This window comes from Chlamydotis macqueenii, chromosome 3 (genome assembly GCF_036417535.1).
Source record: "Chlamydotis macqueenii isolate bChlMac1 chromosome 3, bChlMac1.mat, whole genome shotgun sequence".
Classification (NCBI taxonomy): domain Eukaryota; kingdom Metazoa; phylum Chordata; class Aves; order Otidiformes; family Otididae; genus Chlamydotis; species Chlamydotis macqueenii.
The window spans coordinates 27,463,113-27,480,068 of record NC_141558.1 but is presented as its reverse complement, the minus strand read 5'-3'; the positions used below and the strand labels follow the sequence as shown (position 1 = coordinate 27,480,068).

The 16,956-nt window shown below is 39.5% G+C and overlaps 1 protein-coding gene across 7 annotated transcripts; it reads left to right on the top strand.

The window, feature by feature from the left end:
* Nucleotides 1–631: 631 nt before the first annotated feature.
* On the top strand, nucleotides 632–15,766 carry RAB23 (RAB23, member RAS oncogene family). Of its 7 annotated transcripts, XR_015257969.1 has the most exons (9): nucleotides 632–754; nucleotides 2,224–2,425; nucleotides 3,193–3,278; nucleotides 6,720–6,876; nucleotides 8,391–8,473; nucleotides 9,754–9,846; nucleotides 10,720–10,942; nucleotides 14,391–14,456; nucleotides 15,560–15,766. XR_015257969.1 is itself a non-coding variant. In XM_086743273.1 (7 exons), the coding sequence occupies exons 2-7, from the start codon at nucleotides 2,271–2,273 to the stop codon at nucleotides 10,857–10,859; spliced, it is 714 nt and encodes a 237-aa protein (XP_086599399.1). In that variant the 5' UTR covers nucleotides 632–754; nucleotides 2,224–2,270; the 3' UTR covers nucleotides 10,860–15,766. The 7 variants fall into 7 exon arrangements, 3 of the variants coding, with proteins under 3 accessions (XP_086599399.1, XP_086599400.1, XP_086599401.1); XR_015257967.1 differs by having other exon boundaries at nucleotides 14,391–15,766; XR_015257966.1 differs by having other exon boundaries at nucleotides 12,469–15,766.
* Nucleotides 15,767–16,956: the final 1,190 nt, after the last annotated feature.

Here is a 16,956-nt window from a genome sequence, read left to right as displayed (position 1 = left end):
AGCAGTATCTCTCCTGGGAGTGTGTGAATTGGGTTATTGCACACCCAGTAAAAGAATCCACTTTTCAGAACACTATCATGTCTAGTTATGCTAAAACCCGTAATATCCTGTTTTATATAAAGTGCAGGAGCTGGCAATGACGTGCCACGGTGATGGGGTGAGACCTGGTGCGGTCACACCTTGGTCAAAAAAAAAAAAAATGGTCACTACCCCCCCAAGAAGGGCAGCTGCTCCCAGCGATGGCTGTAAGAGCCTGAGGAAAGCCCGTGGATGGTCACGCCAAGTTTTATTTTCCACGGAGGATGAGGCGAGGAAGAAAGGCCGCCGGGCAGGGAGCGAAGCACGGATGAATGCACCCAGGGGCCGGGAAGATCAGCCTCCCCCCGGCCTGTCCTGGGGAACACAGACCAAAAATCCCTCCCCCCGGCAGATCCCAGCCAGGCGCCGTCTCCCCCCGGACTCGGGCGGCCGCGAAGCCAAACCACACCGGAGTGACTACCGGACAGGCCCTGGCCCAACGACCACCCCCCCGCGTTCCCGCGGAGGCAGCGGGCGGGCACCTCCCGAGCGGCGCCCCCGAGCCTGACGACGTTTCCGGGCGGGGGAGCCGGGATGTGCGTCCGGGTTGGGTCGGCCCCAGCGAGCGGTTTCCTCTCGCCTTCCCCCATTCCCTGCCTCCCTCCTTCGCCGTCGCTGAGGCGGAGCCGCCGCCGTGCTCTCGGAGGGAGCGCCGCCCGCCCCGCTGCTGCCAGGGGTTGGTGAGAGGGGCCGCGGGCGGGCGGGGAGCGGGGCCCCGTGGCGGGAAGGTGCTGCCGGGGAGCGGGAAGGCGGCGGGGTGGGCGCCGGAGGGGCCGGGGCCGCGGGAAGGGGAGCGGGGAGGCCGAGCCTCCGCCCTCAGCGTGGCGGTGGCGGCGGCCGGCGGGCAGGGTCGAGCGCGGGGCCGCGCCCGAAACGGCCGCCCGGAGTGCGGGGGGCCGGCCTGCGGCAGGTTCCGCGCAGCGTGCCGGGCACCCGGTAAAAATGCGTGAATGCCGATGTTTAGCCCCAAAACATCGTCTGGCAGGGCGAGGCTGCGCGGGGGGATCGGGTAGCCCCAGCTCTCCCCGCACGGGGTGCGTGTGTGTGGTCCCGGGGGGTCAGCCCCTCCTGGCAAGGGAGGGCGAGTTCTCCTCCTGGGTGGGAATTTGCCGCCCTGCAGATGCGGAGGGTTCCTGGGACAACGTGCCGGCGGCAAAATTGGGGGGGGGGAACTTCGCTTTTATGTGCGCCTCCGTTGCTTCCTCAAAAAAAAACCCCAAAACCGAAAACCAAAAACCACCACCCACCACCAGAACTTGAGTTAAATATCTCCCCAGTAGTCCCAATAAATTATTTTCCTGTTTTGCACGTTGGTGTTTCAGTTCAGTCTCCAGCGAATGTAGGGGTGGACAGGGCAGAACTGTAACCGGAGAGAAGTGAGGTGGCTCCCCTGCAGCGGCTGTGTGATGGGGGATTATGGCCGCATGTAATACACTTACCATACAGACTTTTAAAATGTGAATAACTTGTGCATTCAGTGTGAATAGGAGAAATTATCTACAAGTTTAGTTAAAAAATGTTTTAAGACAGTTGCATTATTTAGTTTCTTGTTTAAAAAAAAAAAGACCTTTGGAAAATGCATAATCTTCAGAATTATCCGATAATATTTAGTACATTCAGTGCTTCGATTCACATGCAAAAAAAAAAAAAGGCACACAAATTTATTTGATTTTTTTTTCATCTGCTTCCCCAGAAAGACCAACTTAGACATGTTCATAAGAACTGGGATAAGGGTTATAATCAGAGAATTAAGTAGATTTATGTCTTCAAAGCCACCAGCATTGGTGTCAGGTGATGATATCTGAACTGGATATAAGAGAACAGTGGCTGAAGTTGGAAGTTGTACTTATGCTAGGCTGACCAGTTGAGCATCTTGTATGTGTTGCCAGCAGAGCATCAACATACAACAATGTATTTGTACAGCGGAAGGATATTTTTTTATGAACAGTTATATTAATTTCCAATTAATAAGTGGCAAATCAAAGTACAGACTGATTAAATAACTTGCCTGAGATCACTTAAGCAGCCTGTGGCAGAGCTGGAAATAAATTGTACTGTCTGTGCGAATCCTCAGGTGTGATCGTCTTTCCTCTTGCTTTCTACTCACAGCCTTTGTATGAACATAGCCATTTACTTTGTTTACAGAATCAATAGTTTCCTGAATAAACCAGAGAGACACCTGAAGTGCAAAGATGTTGGAAGAAGATATGGAGGTGGCCATCAAGGTGGTAGTAGTAGGAAATGGAGCTGTTGGGAAGTCCAGTATGATTCAGCGATACTGCAAGGGGATTTTCACAAAAGACTACAAGAAAACTATTGGTGTAGATTTCCTGGAAAGACAAATCCAGTATGTATTAAAAAGATGCCACACTATTGATTTTTACCTTTCCCTCTCTTTCTTTGTTCTATTCTAATCCTGCGATTTACAAAGACTTGAAACACAAAGCCTGCTGTCTCCAAAGCACGGTAAAGGGAGTTGTTTTCTCTGTTGCACAGTGGGCTAAAATTATACCACTCTATTTTCTATCCAAGATTTAGAATTCTAACTCAAAGGCAAAATAAAATTTGGAACCTCTGTTGTACTAAGCTTTTTGACAAGTTTTGTTTGTATTCTACCACGTGTTGATTTTATTTTTTTTTTTAATTTTTTGTGGAGGAAGTGGAATTACTTATACTAAAACTATTACGCATATGTATTAGCCAATATAGACTAAAGTGACTGTGGAAAAAATAATTAAATATGCTGTAGATTTGGTCTCTTTATGTAATATAAGCAGATAGCAATTATAATTGATAAAATGGAAAATACTATGCTAATTAGAAGCAATGAAATTCTGTACATTTTGTAAGCTCATTAAAAAGACAAAAGGACCATTATTCAGGCACCTATGTTTTGTTTTGAAGTTGGTATTATTTTTCCTCTTACGTAGAGTGTCGTGGTAACTAAGCACCACGCAACTGCTCACTCACCCCACCCTCCAGACCCCTATTTCAAAGTCATTACATTTGAAATTAATTATTCTTACATTGTGGACATAGAAATCTCTGCATGTCAGTTGTTGTAAATTGCTCTTGTTCGTTGTATTGATTACAAAACCGTGTTGTTTATTTCAGAGTTAATGATGAAGATGTCAGGCTAATGTTATGGGACACTGCGGGTCAAGAAGAATTTGATGCAATAACTAAGGCCTACTATAGAGGTGAAAATAGCATGTTTGTTATTTGGTAGTTGGGTTTTTTTTTGGTCTGCACATCTCTAAGATACTTTCCTATCTCTGTATTAAGAATTTTAGTTATTTTGTGATTGTGCAAAGCATGTTTAGTTCACCTTTTTTGGTTCTTAAATGTTTTTCCCCTTAATGTAAGATCTTTGCCTTAATTAAGTGGCGCTTTATCAGGGTGTTCAGTAGCGCTGTTTAAAAAACATAGAACAAAATGAGACAAATATATGCACAGAAACTGCCTGGAATGTAGCCATTCAAACAATCAAATGCTAAATTATATTTTTCCCTCTAAAAGTGTTTTGTTACTTCTGTAAGACATATATTGGTGAATGTTCCAAAAATTATAGCTGAGGTGCTTAGGAATTAATCCAAGGGAAAAAAAAAATCCACCAGTCATCCTAGACAGATAGTTAACTATGTAGAGCAGTTCTCTTGCTAATACAGGCTGCCTTGAGCACATCAGCGGAGTAATAATGAAAGCATATTTACTTTCATAAAATGGAAACTGTATTATTCAGTCATATAAAGGCAGGTTATATGTTTAGCCAGTTACAAATTGCTTACTTAGGCTTTCTCTGCATATAATTTAACAATGTTTGTGAAAATCTTTCATTTTTGTTTTTTAACATGAGAGATATGAATGACTTGGCAAAGATGCCATCATTCAGTTTTTGTCAAACTAATTACCTGATGGCTGGGAAAACTATATCACTATGGTGTAAAATCTTAGAAAAATTACGTTATTTAGAGATAAAATAGTAGTTATACCATGCTGTTTCAGGGTGGTATAGTCCCCTGACCTTTTAATATTTCATCATCTGTTTTGGCAACTAACAGGGATGGTTTTGGTAATATTTTCTGGTTGTCAGTCGTATTTGATGATTATCATTTCTTCAGAGAAAGGTATTTCTTTTCATATTTATTTTTATCCTTATGTGGAAATAGATTATTCTGTTATTTTATAGCTGACAAGTTCAGCATATAAATCTTAGAAGGTGATTCTTGATTCTTCTGGAGCTTTTTTTCACTCTTCTGGCCTTGTCTGCTCTGCTCTCCCCAGTTGTTTCAAGTCAAAGCCTTTTTCTCCTAGTTACTGGGACTGATACGCTAAAATATGGAATGTTCAGAAGAACTTTCGAGCACATTTACTGGCCTCACTTCCACAAGCAACCTGGTGGTTTTTTAAAAAAAAATATCAGCATGGGTATCTTGAAATCTTGCTCATGACTCGTGGCCAGCTTAGTGCAGTTAGATCTCTGCCTTCAAGATCTTTATAGTGAAGAGGCTGCTGTGAAGTTGAACGTAGTCATCCTGTGGATACACCCAGTAGACAGCATATATTAGCAGTTCAAGCTATTAGATACAGTGGCTGTTCTGCACTAGACTTTGACTCATGAAGGACAAGGGAAGTTATAAGAGCCTGGCATGAAATTTTGGTTTAGCATCAGGTCTGCAAGCACAATATTATAGAAGCAAAAGGTCAAGCTTTCTTTGGAAATGCGAGGATTTTGTTGCCAATTATTGCTGATAAGGGGAGGACATCTCTAAGGTGGGTGAGAGAGGTGCTGGCTGTTACTTCAAGGTCTGCGTCTCCCACAGGTCACTGTCCCGCTATCATTACACTAGGGCTTACGCACTCTCCTGGAGCGTTGTGTGCTGTCAGTTCTTCAGGGATCAGCTGCTCATCCATGGCCACACAATGAGTGCTTCAGAGCCTGTTTCTGAGCCCTCTTTGTCCAGGGGCCAAATTAATTTAGCCTTGCAGAGAAACAAAATTGGAGCTGACAGTGGATTCATCATGCGGTTTTCTATGTATGGGCGAGTATGTGCAGCCGGTGTAGCTGCATGCTTATGATCACACAGTGCAAGGAGTTCAGCAGCCTAAATTCAAAGAGTTGGAGGAAGCTCTGTATGCATTTAATAATTTATTTTTTTAATGTTGTATCATGGATCTTCTTTCCAGTTTCCATCTGATGGAAGTCACACATTTTCCAATTGGACAGATACTTCCTTCAGGTGCTAAGCACATACACAAGTGGCTGTCATCAGCAGCACCACGTGTTCTGTCCATGTTACAGATACTTCTCAAGTCAGTATTTAATCACTTCTTCATGCTTGCTACCTCTTCCATCCTCTACCATTGGTATCTTAGGTAGACCCTTGTTAGTTTTTTGATGAAAAATAGACATCTTGCTTATCAGTCTGGTATTCAGTTGCTGATTAGTCAGATTCTCAGGCTCCTCATTGTGTTGCACAGTAGTTAGGTTTCATGTTTGTCTACCCTTTATAGCATTACTCTAGCTTGCACTTGTCAGCCACTTTCGGCTGTAGTAACGATGACAAAGGGCGGGCTGCAAGATTGTCCTGGTCCATTTTGGAACGGGGCAGCCCTCTTTTGGATACTGTTAGACCTCACACCCTGCTAAGCCTGTTAAAGGCAGCCAGGATCCACAGCAGTTAGACCATCGACAGCAAACAAGAACTTCTGGAGAATGACATCATTTGACCTTGCATTTTATCTCAGTTTAAGGTTGAAAGAACCGTCATCAGTTTTATAGTGAACATGTGGCTTTTGTCATAGCCTGAGGAAGCTGAGGCGAAGAACAGAAGATTGAAATGAATAGGTGCCAGGTATAAAGCCCTGTGTGAGTCCAGTCATGGCAAGGCATTTCTTTACACATTTTCTATTGCATAGCTTTGTACCATTATGAAAGGAGAAAATACAGAGTCTATGAGGATGGGATAGTCTGCTGACGATCTTTGAGACCTACTCAGCTGACAAGCTCATGGACTACTTGAATCAAGTAGAGGTGCTAGCACTACACTCTTAATTTTTTTCTGAATTAGTCTAGGTATGAATATCAGTGATTCTGCAGCCAGTTGGAACCTTTTTAAAATAAAGATTTAGGGATTATCAAAGCAGTAATTGCACACAAAAAATTAAATGTCCTTTTCTTCGGTACTTTAAAGTAGCTTTACAAAACAGCTTTGTGCTACACATGAAGTGTGCTTTACAGGGAAAAATATTTGCCCTCTGGCCTCCATTAAGCTGACTGGAAAACACTGAGCAATAAGCAAACCCCTGCCTTTCCCTTTTTCCGTTCCTTTCCACACCCCCTCCCATTCCTTTCCCCTGTGTACATGCACCAGGCTGGAAATTGCTTGAAAGGTAACAGACTCATAGCCATCATGAAGAATGGATGTATTGATCAAAATAATACAGCAATCTGTTTTCATTTGGGGACTTCGTGACCATTGGTTTGGCACAAGCTGGTGGTAAAAATGCAGTTTTATGGGAGAAACTTGAAAAATCCCTCATATTTGAAATACATTATGTACTATTATTCTTTTAAAATATGTTTGTGATTGATTGATTTATACTTTTTTTGTATTTGTTACTGATTTGTATATTTTTAGGAGCCCAGGCTTGTGTTCTTGTGTTTTCTACAACTGATAGAGAGTCCTTCAAAGCAATCCCTACCTGGAAAGAAAAAGTTGTGACTGAAGTTGGAGACATTCCCACAGTTCTTGTGCAGAATAAGATTGATCTTCTTGATGACTCTTGTATAAAGAAGTAGGAGATTTATCTTACTCTTTTTAAAGAATCATATATGACCCTGTGTACACACGTTTAAAAAAAAAAGTATAGGAGTTTCTGGTGAGGACTTAAAATATCTAGATTGTCCAAACTATCCCCTGCATCAAAACGTGCCCTAGGAGCACAAGTGACAGGTATTGCTGCATGACTGTAGTTACTTGGGCACATGTGCTTGCCAACATAGAAGCTTGCTGTTTGCTTCATGCCTTCTTCTGGAGTGTCAGCCAAAAAAATAATGGACTAGCATGAAGAGTTTGGTTGTGCCACGATATGATTCTTTCTTTTTTTTTTTATCAGAAATTCTAAACCTGTAAATTTTCTCTCTTGTTAAAATTTACAGTTACTGATAAACTGTGCTGTGCACCAGTGAAGGTACATTGTCTAGTTTGGCCAGTGAATGCTTGCTAAAAAGATGAAGAAGTATTAAACGCGTTGTTTGAAAAAGTATCTTAATATTCTTTGCTTCGCTTTTCTTTAATTTGATTTTCTTACTCATTTTTATCAAAACATCATAACTCTATAGAAATACATATCTGTTCATATTCTCAAACTGCATGGTGCTGATCCTTTTTCACTGTATTTTTCTTTACAGATTTTACTGTCAGTTCATTCCGCCTTTGTATATATGACCAATTTCATTCTTGCCATAAGATCAGCTTAACAAATATTTTTATTTACCAGATCATATCATGTAGAAAATATTGCATGCTGAAGTTGATAATTCTCCACTTCTTTATTTCTACCATCTTCCTGAGAGATTTAAATTATTTCTTCTTTTTGTTGTTTCCTGCACTGGCTTCCTTTGTTCTCTGTTTGCTATCATAAATCAGCTTCTACTCCCTCTGCAAAGAATACTGAGGATTTTTCAAAGGAAAAGCAAAATTGCATTTGAACTCCTCCTTTATTCATGGTATGTCGCTTAGGTTTTGTTCTCGGAATACTCCATCTGCCTCAGTAACTTCATCTTTCTGATGACATGATTTGTCTTGGTGGAATTTTCATAAGTTTCATCAGCTTTTCCTGAAAACATAACGCAAATTCTCTTTCACTTCACAGAAAAAACTAATTGTTGATTACATATCTGCACCCATCTGATTGCATAGTCTACTGCTTTATTAAAATATACTTACGGATTACTTTTTTGGTTATTGTTTTGAATTTGCAGTGGTTGCCCTGATTCTAGTGCTTTTAATTACAGCCTCCTTCCTTTTGGTTTCACTGACACCTGTCTTTGAACCCTTGGGAAATTTTGGTTAATGATGTCAGTAAATATTGAAAAGCAATTACTTTTGGTCATAAAGAAACTGCATGTAAAATACCTTCTTGTTATAGTGGAGATATTGTAAAGAAATTAAGCATCAGGTTTTTTTTGACTGAGTTTCTTAACCCACCTTGCCATGTTTAACTTGCCGCGAAGCATTTTGTCTGTAAGAATAAATGCTGGCAGATAATACAAATTACTGTTTACAAAGTATTCTTCTTTTGTGCAGCGAAGAGGCAGAAGCACTGGCAAAAAAGCTAAAATTAAGATTCTACCGAGCATCTGTGAAGGAAGACCTAAATGTAACTGAAGGTAGGAGATGCAGCAGAGCATGTGTCTGCCCTGCCCTCTGCTCCCTAGCACTGTACAGCTCTCTTGTTTGGAGCTGATCTGTCACTTCCCATGTTGTCGCATGCTGTTGGCAATCCTTTTTATATTTTTTTAGCAGTACACTTTAAACATAGCTAGAATTACTTGATATCAGCGTGTTAGGCCTGTTTCTTTGTGTACATCTTTCCTTTCTCTTCCACAAACGGTGTGTATCTTCAGTACTTGGAAGTGCCAGTGTGCTAAGCTGCTTAGTTCTAATGACTGTCAGTAAGCAGTGAGCTTTTACAAAAAAAATTATGTGTTCAATTATTACAATATACAAATTGTTGAACAGATTATTTTGTCATTATTAATAGTTAATAATTTATATAAACAATTATTTCAAAGTTTAGTTATATTTAAAGTACGTTAAAAGATTGGATCTCTTGCAGCCTTTTGTCTACTGATGATATTTTACTAGTTCCCAAGTATCACTTTTTAATGTATCTGTTTAATTTCATAAGAGTACTGTTACAAAATTCAGTCGCTATCTTTTGTGCAGTAGGCTTGAATAATAATGAATTAATAGTCTCTGATAACTTAGTTTTGTTTGATCAGGCAAACTTAATAGTAAACCAGTTGTTTCTCCTCTGTTAAGGTCATTCACCTTGGAAAAAAACATCTACAAGAGAAAATGTAAAATGTTTCTGTATCATCTTTATATGAGTTATTAATTACAAATTTGAATAGTTGTAATAGACATAGGCTCTGAAAATTCTCCCATAGTTGTAGATTTTTTTCAGAATCCTAGGTAGAGTGTCTGTACGCCAATACAAATGAGGGTAGCGTTAGTTAATTAGAAAAATGTTGCTGCCAAGTTTTATTAATAGCCTTACTTCACATGACAGCTATTATTCTAAAGCTTCTTGCAAAAAAAAAAAAAATTAAATTCCTACATAATTTTAAAAAGCTCCAAGTTGCATGCATTGGGACATTTGGCAGTATGTATGTGCCACCTTTATTTCAGGAGTATTGAGATGTTTCTGTCTGCTGTGCAAGACTCTCGTACTGCAGACTGGGTAGACACTGGGGTGTGCTGGATTGATTTTGCTCAGGTGCACATGCCTCCCGCAAGAGCATTGCTTAAACCAGATCATGCTAAACCTGTGGTGTCAAATGCACTTTGGTCACCACGCAGAATTTTGATACAAAAGTATTATTATTGATATGAAGATTATTTTTAGGCATATTCTGATGTACCTTTTTTCTTTTTAACATTCCAGTTTTTAAGTATTTGGCTGATAAGTATCTTCAAAGGCTGAAGCAGCAAACAGCTGAAGATCCAGAAGTAGTACATACAAGCAGTAACAAGATTGGTATGTATACTGTAATAAAAAAAAAACCAAACCAACAGAAGATAGTAATTTGTGCCATCAAAGCTTATGGTCTCATCTGTTTCCTTATGGAGTTAATACAAGGTGAATCAGGGTCTAACTACTACCTTCCTATCTTAGGATATTGTCTCATTTCCCTTCTGTAAAATAACTTTGTGACTCCCTAGATTGTCAAACTGATTTGTGCTAAAGTTTCTAGCCAATGTTTGGCAAGTGCCCTTTTATTAAATTTCTTTAAACAAACATTGGGTAAGGACTTGAGAAAGGATGCTTGTTGGGTTTTTTAATGTAATTAGTATTGGTGTTACTCATCTTGGTGCAGATTTACAAGAGACTCACGGTGAAAGAATCTGGCTTGTAATAAGAAGGTCTTTGTAAGCTGCCTTTTGTAAGGGAACACTGAACTTCTGTAGTCCTTCTTTAAGGCATTTCTGACTCAGTTCAGTTGTTTTCCTTAAAGCACTCTGGTTTTATACAGGCTTTTTCCTTACCTTTATCTCAGCTAAGTTTCTAACTTTGAAATCATCATGTTTTCCTTTTATTCTCTTACTCAACTAACTATAACTTTGTTACCATGCAATTAGTAGCATACACACACGCAGATGAGTGCATATGCTGCCCTCCAATTACATAGATGTATACCAGCTTTAAATATGGCCTGAGTAGTAATTCCAACTGGCTCTACTTCAAATTTAGCTGCAGAATTGACCCAGAAATAGATAAAGCCTTTAAAAACTGGAGTATGCGCTTGAAGTGCATTGCTATGCCTTAGTAAGTGTTGTGTCTTAAGTGTTAATGTATTATGCTGCAGGAAGCAAAGAAATACAAATACTTTCTTGTCTTTAATTTCGGTAGGTGTTTTTAATACAGCTGGTGGAAGTCACTCCAACCAGAATTCTAGCACTCTTAATGGTGGAGATGTCATCAACCTTAGACCGAACAAACAGAGGACCAAGAAAAACAGAAGTCTCTTCAGCAACTGCAGCATACTTTAGACCACTTTTGGAGGGAAAAAAACCCAGCCCAGTGAATTGGATGAAGTTGTGCAATTGAGTACAGAGTAAAGCCAACTGTAGAGGTATTTTTACCAGTGCTTTATCAAATCTTGTGCCTATAGGATCCTTGATAGAGGGTGGATTTATATAAACTCGCTGATGCAGTGTTTTTTGGTGTGCGGCGGGAGACACCTGGTGGCAAAACACAGAACCGTGGCTGCCCCATGCACTTTGTAAAAATTAGGCTAGCTTCTCCTTTTTCAAGTAATTATTTACAGAGCTATGAACTAAGTATTACTGAACTGCAAAGCACATTTAATGTCAAGATAATATTTACAGGTATAGGTACAGACCGTAACGCTACGGCCCAAGGTAAAGTAGCAACCTTGCAATTAAATTTCAAAGACAGTGTTAGAATTGGTTAGTCAGGATCCTAAGAAGATAAATGAAGAACAAAACCAAGAAAAAACAAGACACTACATTTTACGCCTGACTATATTAATATGGATTCTGGTAGTGCTGTTCGTGCAATATACTTGTATTATATATATCAGGGCTAAGATATATATATACATTTGGTATGACTATTTAGGCTAAATTCCACCATATATGTTACTTGGACATCAGCTAATGATCAGGCAATAACATCTTCCAAAAAAAAAAATCTTCCCTTAAAAATGTTGCATTTCAGATGAGGCTTTCCCAGCTGCCACTGTGTACGTTTAACTTGCTATACTTTGGGCCCAAAAGCTGGGATTTTAAAAAGTACAGTGCCAAAAATGCTCATTTTTTTTACCTAATGCTATGCTACAGATGTTTTCCTAAGTTTTTTTTTTCTCAGTTTTAACAAATTGAACAAATAACACAGTCTTTGACACTAACAGCTATTCAGAAGGAACGTGTAATACAATCATATTCCTCTGCAAATTTGATTGTTGTATCCTGTGTTGTCTATGAAAAAGGAACTTGCAAAGTGGTATCACAAAATATTCAGCTTCTTTGGAAAAAAATTTCATAGATACCATAAACTAAGTTATGGAGGATCCAAAAAAATTGCAGCTGATGACTGAATTACATTAGTGAGACACTCTTGAATGTTGTCTCAGATTCAAGAGCAGAGATACGGCAAAAATTTTTCAAAGTGCTTAAGTAATTTTACAGAATTTATTTAGATGTTTAGGAGCCCAAATCTAAATTAAAGTTATTTGGACTTAGGCTCCTAAATCACTAAGGTGCTTTTAAAAATGCTAAGCAAGATATCTTTTATTTACCAAAAGTAAACACTTTTTAATCTTCTTCAAGAGCATGCATGCCTTTTAAAGTATGTCCATTTTGTTTACATGTTTTTGTATGCTATAATTTTAACTTTCTAGGATTTCTACAACAAACCTGCCAGTGACAAATGCAAAATATGCTGCTTGAAAAAAAAATTCAGAGTTTTAATAGTTTTTTAAATGATGTATGAGAATGAAAATGAGTTGAGTGATCCTGTATATTTTTGGAGGAAGGACTTTTCACTGTGTGAATTCACGTAGGAAGCTTGACTTACTTTGTTTCTAAGTCAATGAGTATGAAAACTAAAACGTACTCTTTTTCCCACTGTCTGCAGGGAGAGAAGTGGGTGGCAAGTTATGCTCAAACACTAAAGATCTCTGAACTCTGTATTTCACGTTTACTATATTAGACTTTCTACCGAGTACCCTTGTTTCTTTGACAAGCTGTTAGAGCATCTCCTGTTGCTGGCGAGAAGGCAGCGGCCTTCAAGGCGCTCGATCCCCTTTGCTATTGCAGCAAAACTGTGTGTTCTTCATAATGTTTCCTGTATTTTCTCTTGGATAAAGGCCTTCATTTTTTAACAGGTGCATTTAATCACTGTGTGTGTGTATAAATGGAGTCAGGTCCTATCTGTTTTAGCAATTTCAGATGTAGGGTACTTAGGATAAGATCTACGATTGTACATCACAGGGCCACCTTACAGCTTCGGGATAGCGTGTATGCATGAAGAATTTCAACAACTTTTTTAATATGGAAACTTTCATTTTGTTGTCTGTCTGACAGTTTTACATTTTTAATTCATTTTTCTTGAAAAAAAAGAAAACCACGAAGTGTCTGGAACATCTTTTTTGCCTTGTTTGACTTTGTACAGAGTACTGAAAATAAGTATTATGTATAATGACCATTTGTACTATTACATGGAATACTGTAGACACTGTACTGTTACATAAGCCATTTGCATTTAAGGTCTGTCATCATAAACCACTGTTTTAAGGACTGAAAACTAAGTAGAAATTCTCACAGGTGGAGACTTGACAGACTTGCTAAATTTAGAATATGTTGAAATATAATACACATACTTTAACAGAGGAATATATATTAGCAACATTGGGTAACAGTGAATTTTAATTTCATTCCCATCTTAAATCTCAAGTGACTTTCTTTGTTGTGACTTTGCAGTGCTTGTTCTCCAATACAGCTGAGATGGACACTGTCCAAATTAGCCTTTTTCTGGGAGTGCTCTGCATGTGTGCTGCTTGACAATTTAATTTTTATCTTACTGGGTTTAGTGTGTAGATGTAAACCAGATGACTTCCATATTGCAGGAATCCTTAGGTATTCACATTGCTATTCAGTGTGAGTAACTTCCGCCTTTTGGATGAAGGGATGTGCCTAAATGTTTAGCACTTGCATGGCCCTTCTCCATAATTTTCATCATAAACATTGCCCTGTTCTCCAGCCAAGGTGTTCTTATTAAAATATCAGATGTTTTAGTTACCAAAACCTACAGGTGCAGAGCTGGTAATAAAAACGCCCTTCTCCGTGCATCTGTGTGACCGCGTGGTGGATGAGGATGTAGCGCTCGGTTACACCCGTGGCACACTGGCATCCTGGATGAGGAGCAACAGATGTTCCAACCACAAGACGCGAAGTTTTGTTCTGTGAGACTAAGCTAATTGCACTCCTGTTTATCTGTTACTGTCTCTTGAATAGCTCATTGGATGCATTGTCTGAATCTTGCCAGAACTCTTTTGCTTTCAGCTGATAACGCTACCACTAGTAGAAAACTTCCGTAATTGTTAATGCCTTAGTGAAATAAGCTTTCACTAAGGAGTGTGGCACTAACGCATCTGTCACTCCCGTGTTGTATCCATTCAGTGAATGGGTGTTCTCCCCGTAAGTGGGGCATCGTTTGATGCAAAGCGGTAATGCTAGGGATGTATTTCCACCTGGAAATAACAAATCTCAGAGTTGTAAGACTGGTCACACTAAGACTTTTGTGCTTGTGTGTGGTTAATTTAAAAAAATAATTAAACATTCCACTTAAGACCATTTTAGAACTTTCTTATTTTCAGTCTTTCTTAAGGCAACACTGCCCTTTTTGAGTCAAAATGCCTGAATTACCATACTGTCAGTCTGTTTTCCTGTTTAATTTTTTTTTTATGCTTCAGTAAAGCTTTTCTCCCTGCACCTCCACCCCCGTTACTGGGCTACAGCGTATCTGACACGTGGTTTTCCTTTGCACCACTTCTGCAGATGTTATGTTACACTGAAGGGAATGGAGCAGCTGAACACGTTGTACTGCCTGGAGGTTATGCAGGGGTACGTGTGTAATACTCAGTGAACGTGCACTTTGAACCTGTTAATTCATCTAATCAAGTTGAAAGCTACCAGATGATAACAAAATTTAATTATTTGCACTGCTGAACCCTCTTGTGGGAATTCTGTCATGTGGCAAACTAACAAACCGATTCCAGTGATGGTACCCAAGCCCCTACTGCTTTTCTAAATGTAATCATAGACCTTCAGCTGGCATTGCAGTGCCTGAACGCTGCGAGAGAAATGTTACTGTGTGAATAATTCAGAGAGCAAGCATGGCCCAGCACGTTTGATTTCATCCAGACTACCTTAGCATCTTGTAGGAAGCAACAGTTGTGCATATCTTTTAATGCTCAAATAGTATTGACAGAGGAAAATATTTCTGTCTGTTAAATATGGCGTCCTAATAGGTAATCAAAATTAAAGAAGAAAAAATGCAGCAATGCTTAGATTAAGATGACAGGTGCTATAATAGAGTAAGAGAAACTTTCATCAGTTCCATGTCGAAGAAGTTTTCTGTGAGAGTCATCTCAAAGCCAGGTGAGTCCTGGTACTAAACCAGACTCATTCCCAGGTTTCTAGTGGTAGGGTAATACTGATAAATAATTTGTGGAGTCAGTGTTCTTTTACTGAGAGAAACGTGATTCAGCAGAATTGACTAAAGTTGGTCAAAAAAAGTAGAAATCTGGACCAGGAGAAACACCGCTGTCATTGTGAGGATAAAGGTGCTGCATTACTAACAAATGTTTGCTCTTACTTGCAAGTGAGTCGGAATGGTTAAAACAGACAGTGTACTTTACTTAACTTTTTCTCATGCTTGTGATCTCGACTAAATGTCATATATTTTTAGAAATAAAAAAGTCAGTATAACTTACAGGAGATCCTCAAGTGGAAAAATAAATGTTTAAAACTGAATATTCTGTGTATGCCGTTCCTGTAAATCCCTACAAGTTAATTCTGCTGTTCTCTTGTAAGTGACGTTAGTTGTGTCATGCAACTTAAACATGTTTATTTGATTACTGTTTGGTCTGATACACATCACTACTTTTGTGGTTATATTAAATTGTTGGTGTATTAAATTGCAAAAAATGGCTATAATCCTGTAGATGTGCAACCTGAACCTGCTCAAGAATCGCGTGTGCCTGATTCTAGTCCACGTGTTGCGAACAGGTGTGATCCAAGGTGGTACACGTAGATACCCACAAAGGAACAAGTGTGGGCACCCCAGTCTAACAGAAATGCTGTTTCTGAGCTCTTGCCTCCGATTTCTCCACCACTCAGTTCAAATACAAAATATGGGTTCTGTTTTGCTCTTTCTGGTGATTTTATTTTTCACGGTTGGTCTTGGCTAATAGAGCGATAAGGTTTAAGTGCATGGTTGTAGACACTGGAAGTGGCATTAAAATATTACTAATGTATCAAAGAGGCCTGATGCATTTCCTGAAAAGAAACAGGTAACTAGACGCTGGTTTGTTTTGGGTTTGGTTTTCTTTTGGTAGAACAATCCACAGCATCTGGGTCTCCCTCTTTACCCAGGTATCTCAGGAATCATATTTCTCAGTAATATACTTCTGGTTCCTCTTGCATGCAGTTTTCCACACAGAAAAAACAATTTGCTTGCTTAACACCACTGATAAGAATTAATCAGCAGTGTTTAGGGGAAAAAAAAAAAAACAAAAAAAACCCAAAAAAAACCCCCAACTACTGCTTTTACGTACTGTGCAGCCATATCATATTCAGCTCCAGGCGGCTGGGTGGCCCCAGAATGTGGCTTCTGCTGCCAGTTTGCCACTGCAAACACCCAGATGCTTTCTGGCATCTCCAGGAAAATGTTTTATGCTCACAAATGTCCTATTTCGAAGACTGGCCATTGCTGAAAACGAGCACAGCCTGATCTTACTGCTTGGGAGATAATGGGACCAAAAGTTCATTGGTTTTTCTTACACCTTCTTTGTCCCAGCTGCCTTATGCCTGCCGAACCTTGCCTACTGTGATTTGATTTTTGGCAACTTTAAGAAAGTGAAAAACTTTAATTTGTTCTTTTGTTGCTCTGTTAGGTGTATGATACCAACTACGTTTAGCTATTTTGAGTTAACAGTGAGACATGTTTAAGATAGCCAGTATGAAACTACAGTTTTAAAAAGAAGGAAAAAAAAAAGTGTCTTTTGCTGCATATTACAGGTAGGACTGTGTGAAAGAAACTTCAAGGCCAGTATCACTGGGTTTAAAATGAGATTGTTCAGATCTGTGGGAACTTTGATGGCTGTGGCATGTCAGTATGAATCCCAAAGCACAGGAGGGGGCAGTGGTGGCTGTATGGCAAACCTCCTGTGGGTCAGGTGACACCGAATTTAGGAAAGCGGAAGGCAAACAGAAGCAGGAATTTAAAAAGTAAACCAGTAACTTAGGTTAAAATATGTCAAATCTACACTGTCAGTTACAAAATGGAGGTATCAGTCCGTCTCTTGAAAGTACTGTGATCTACTTAAGAATAGTGCCAAAT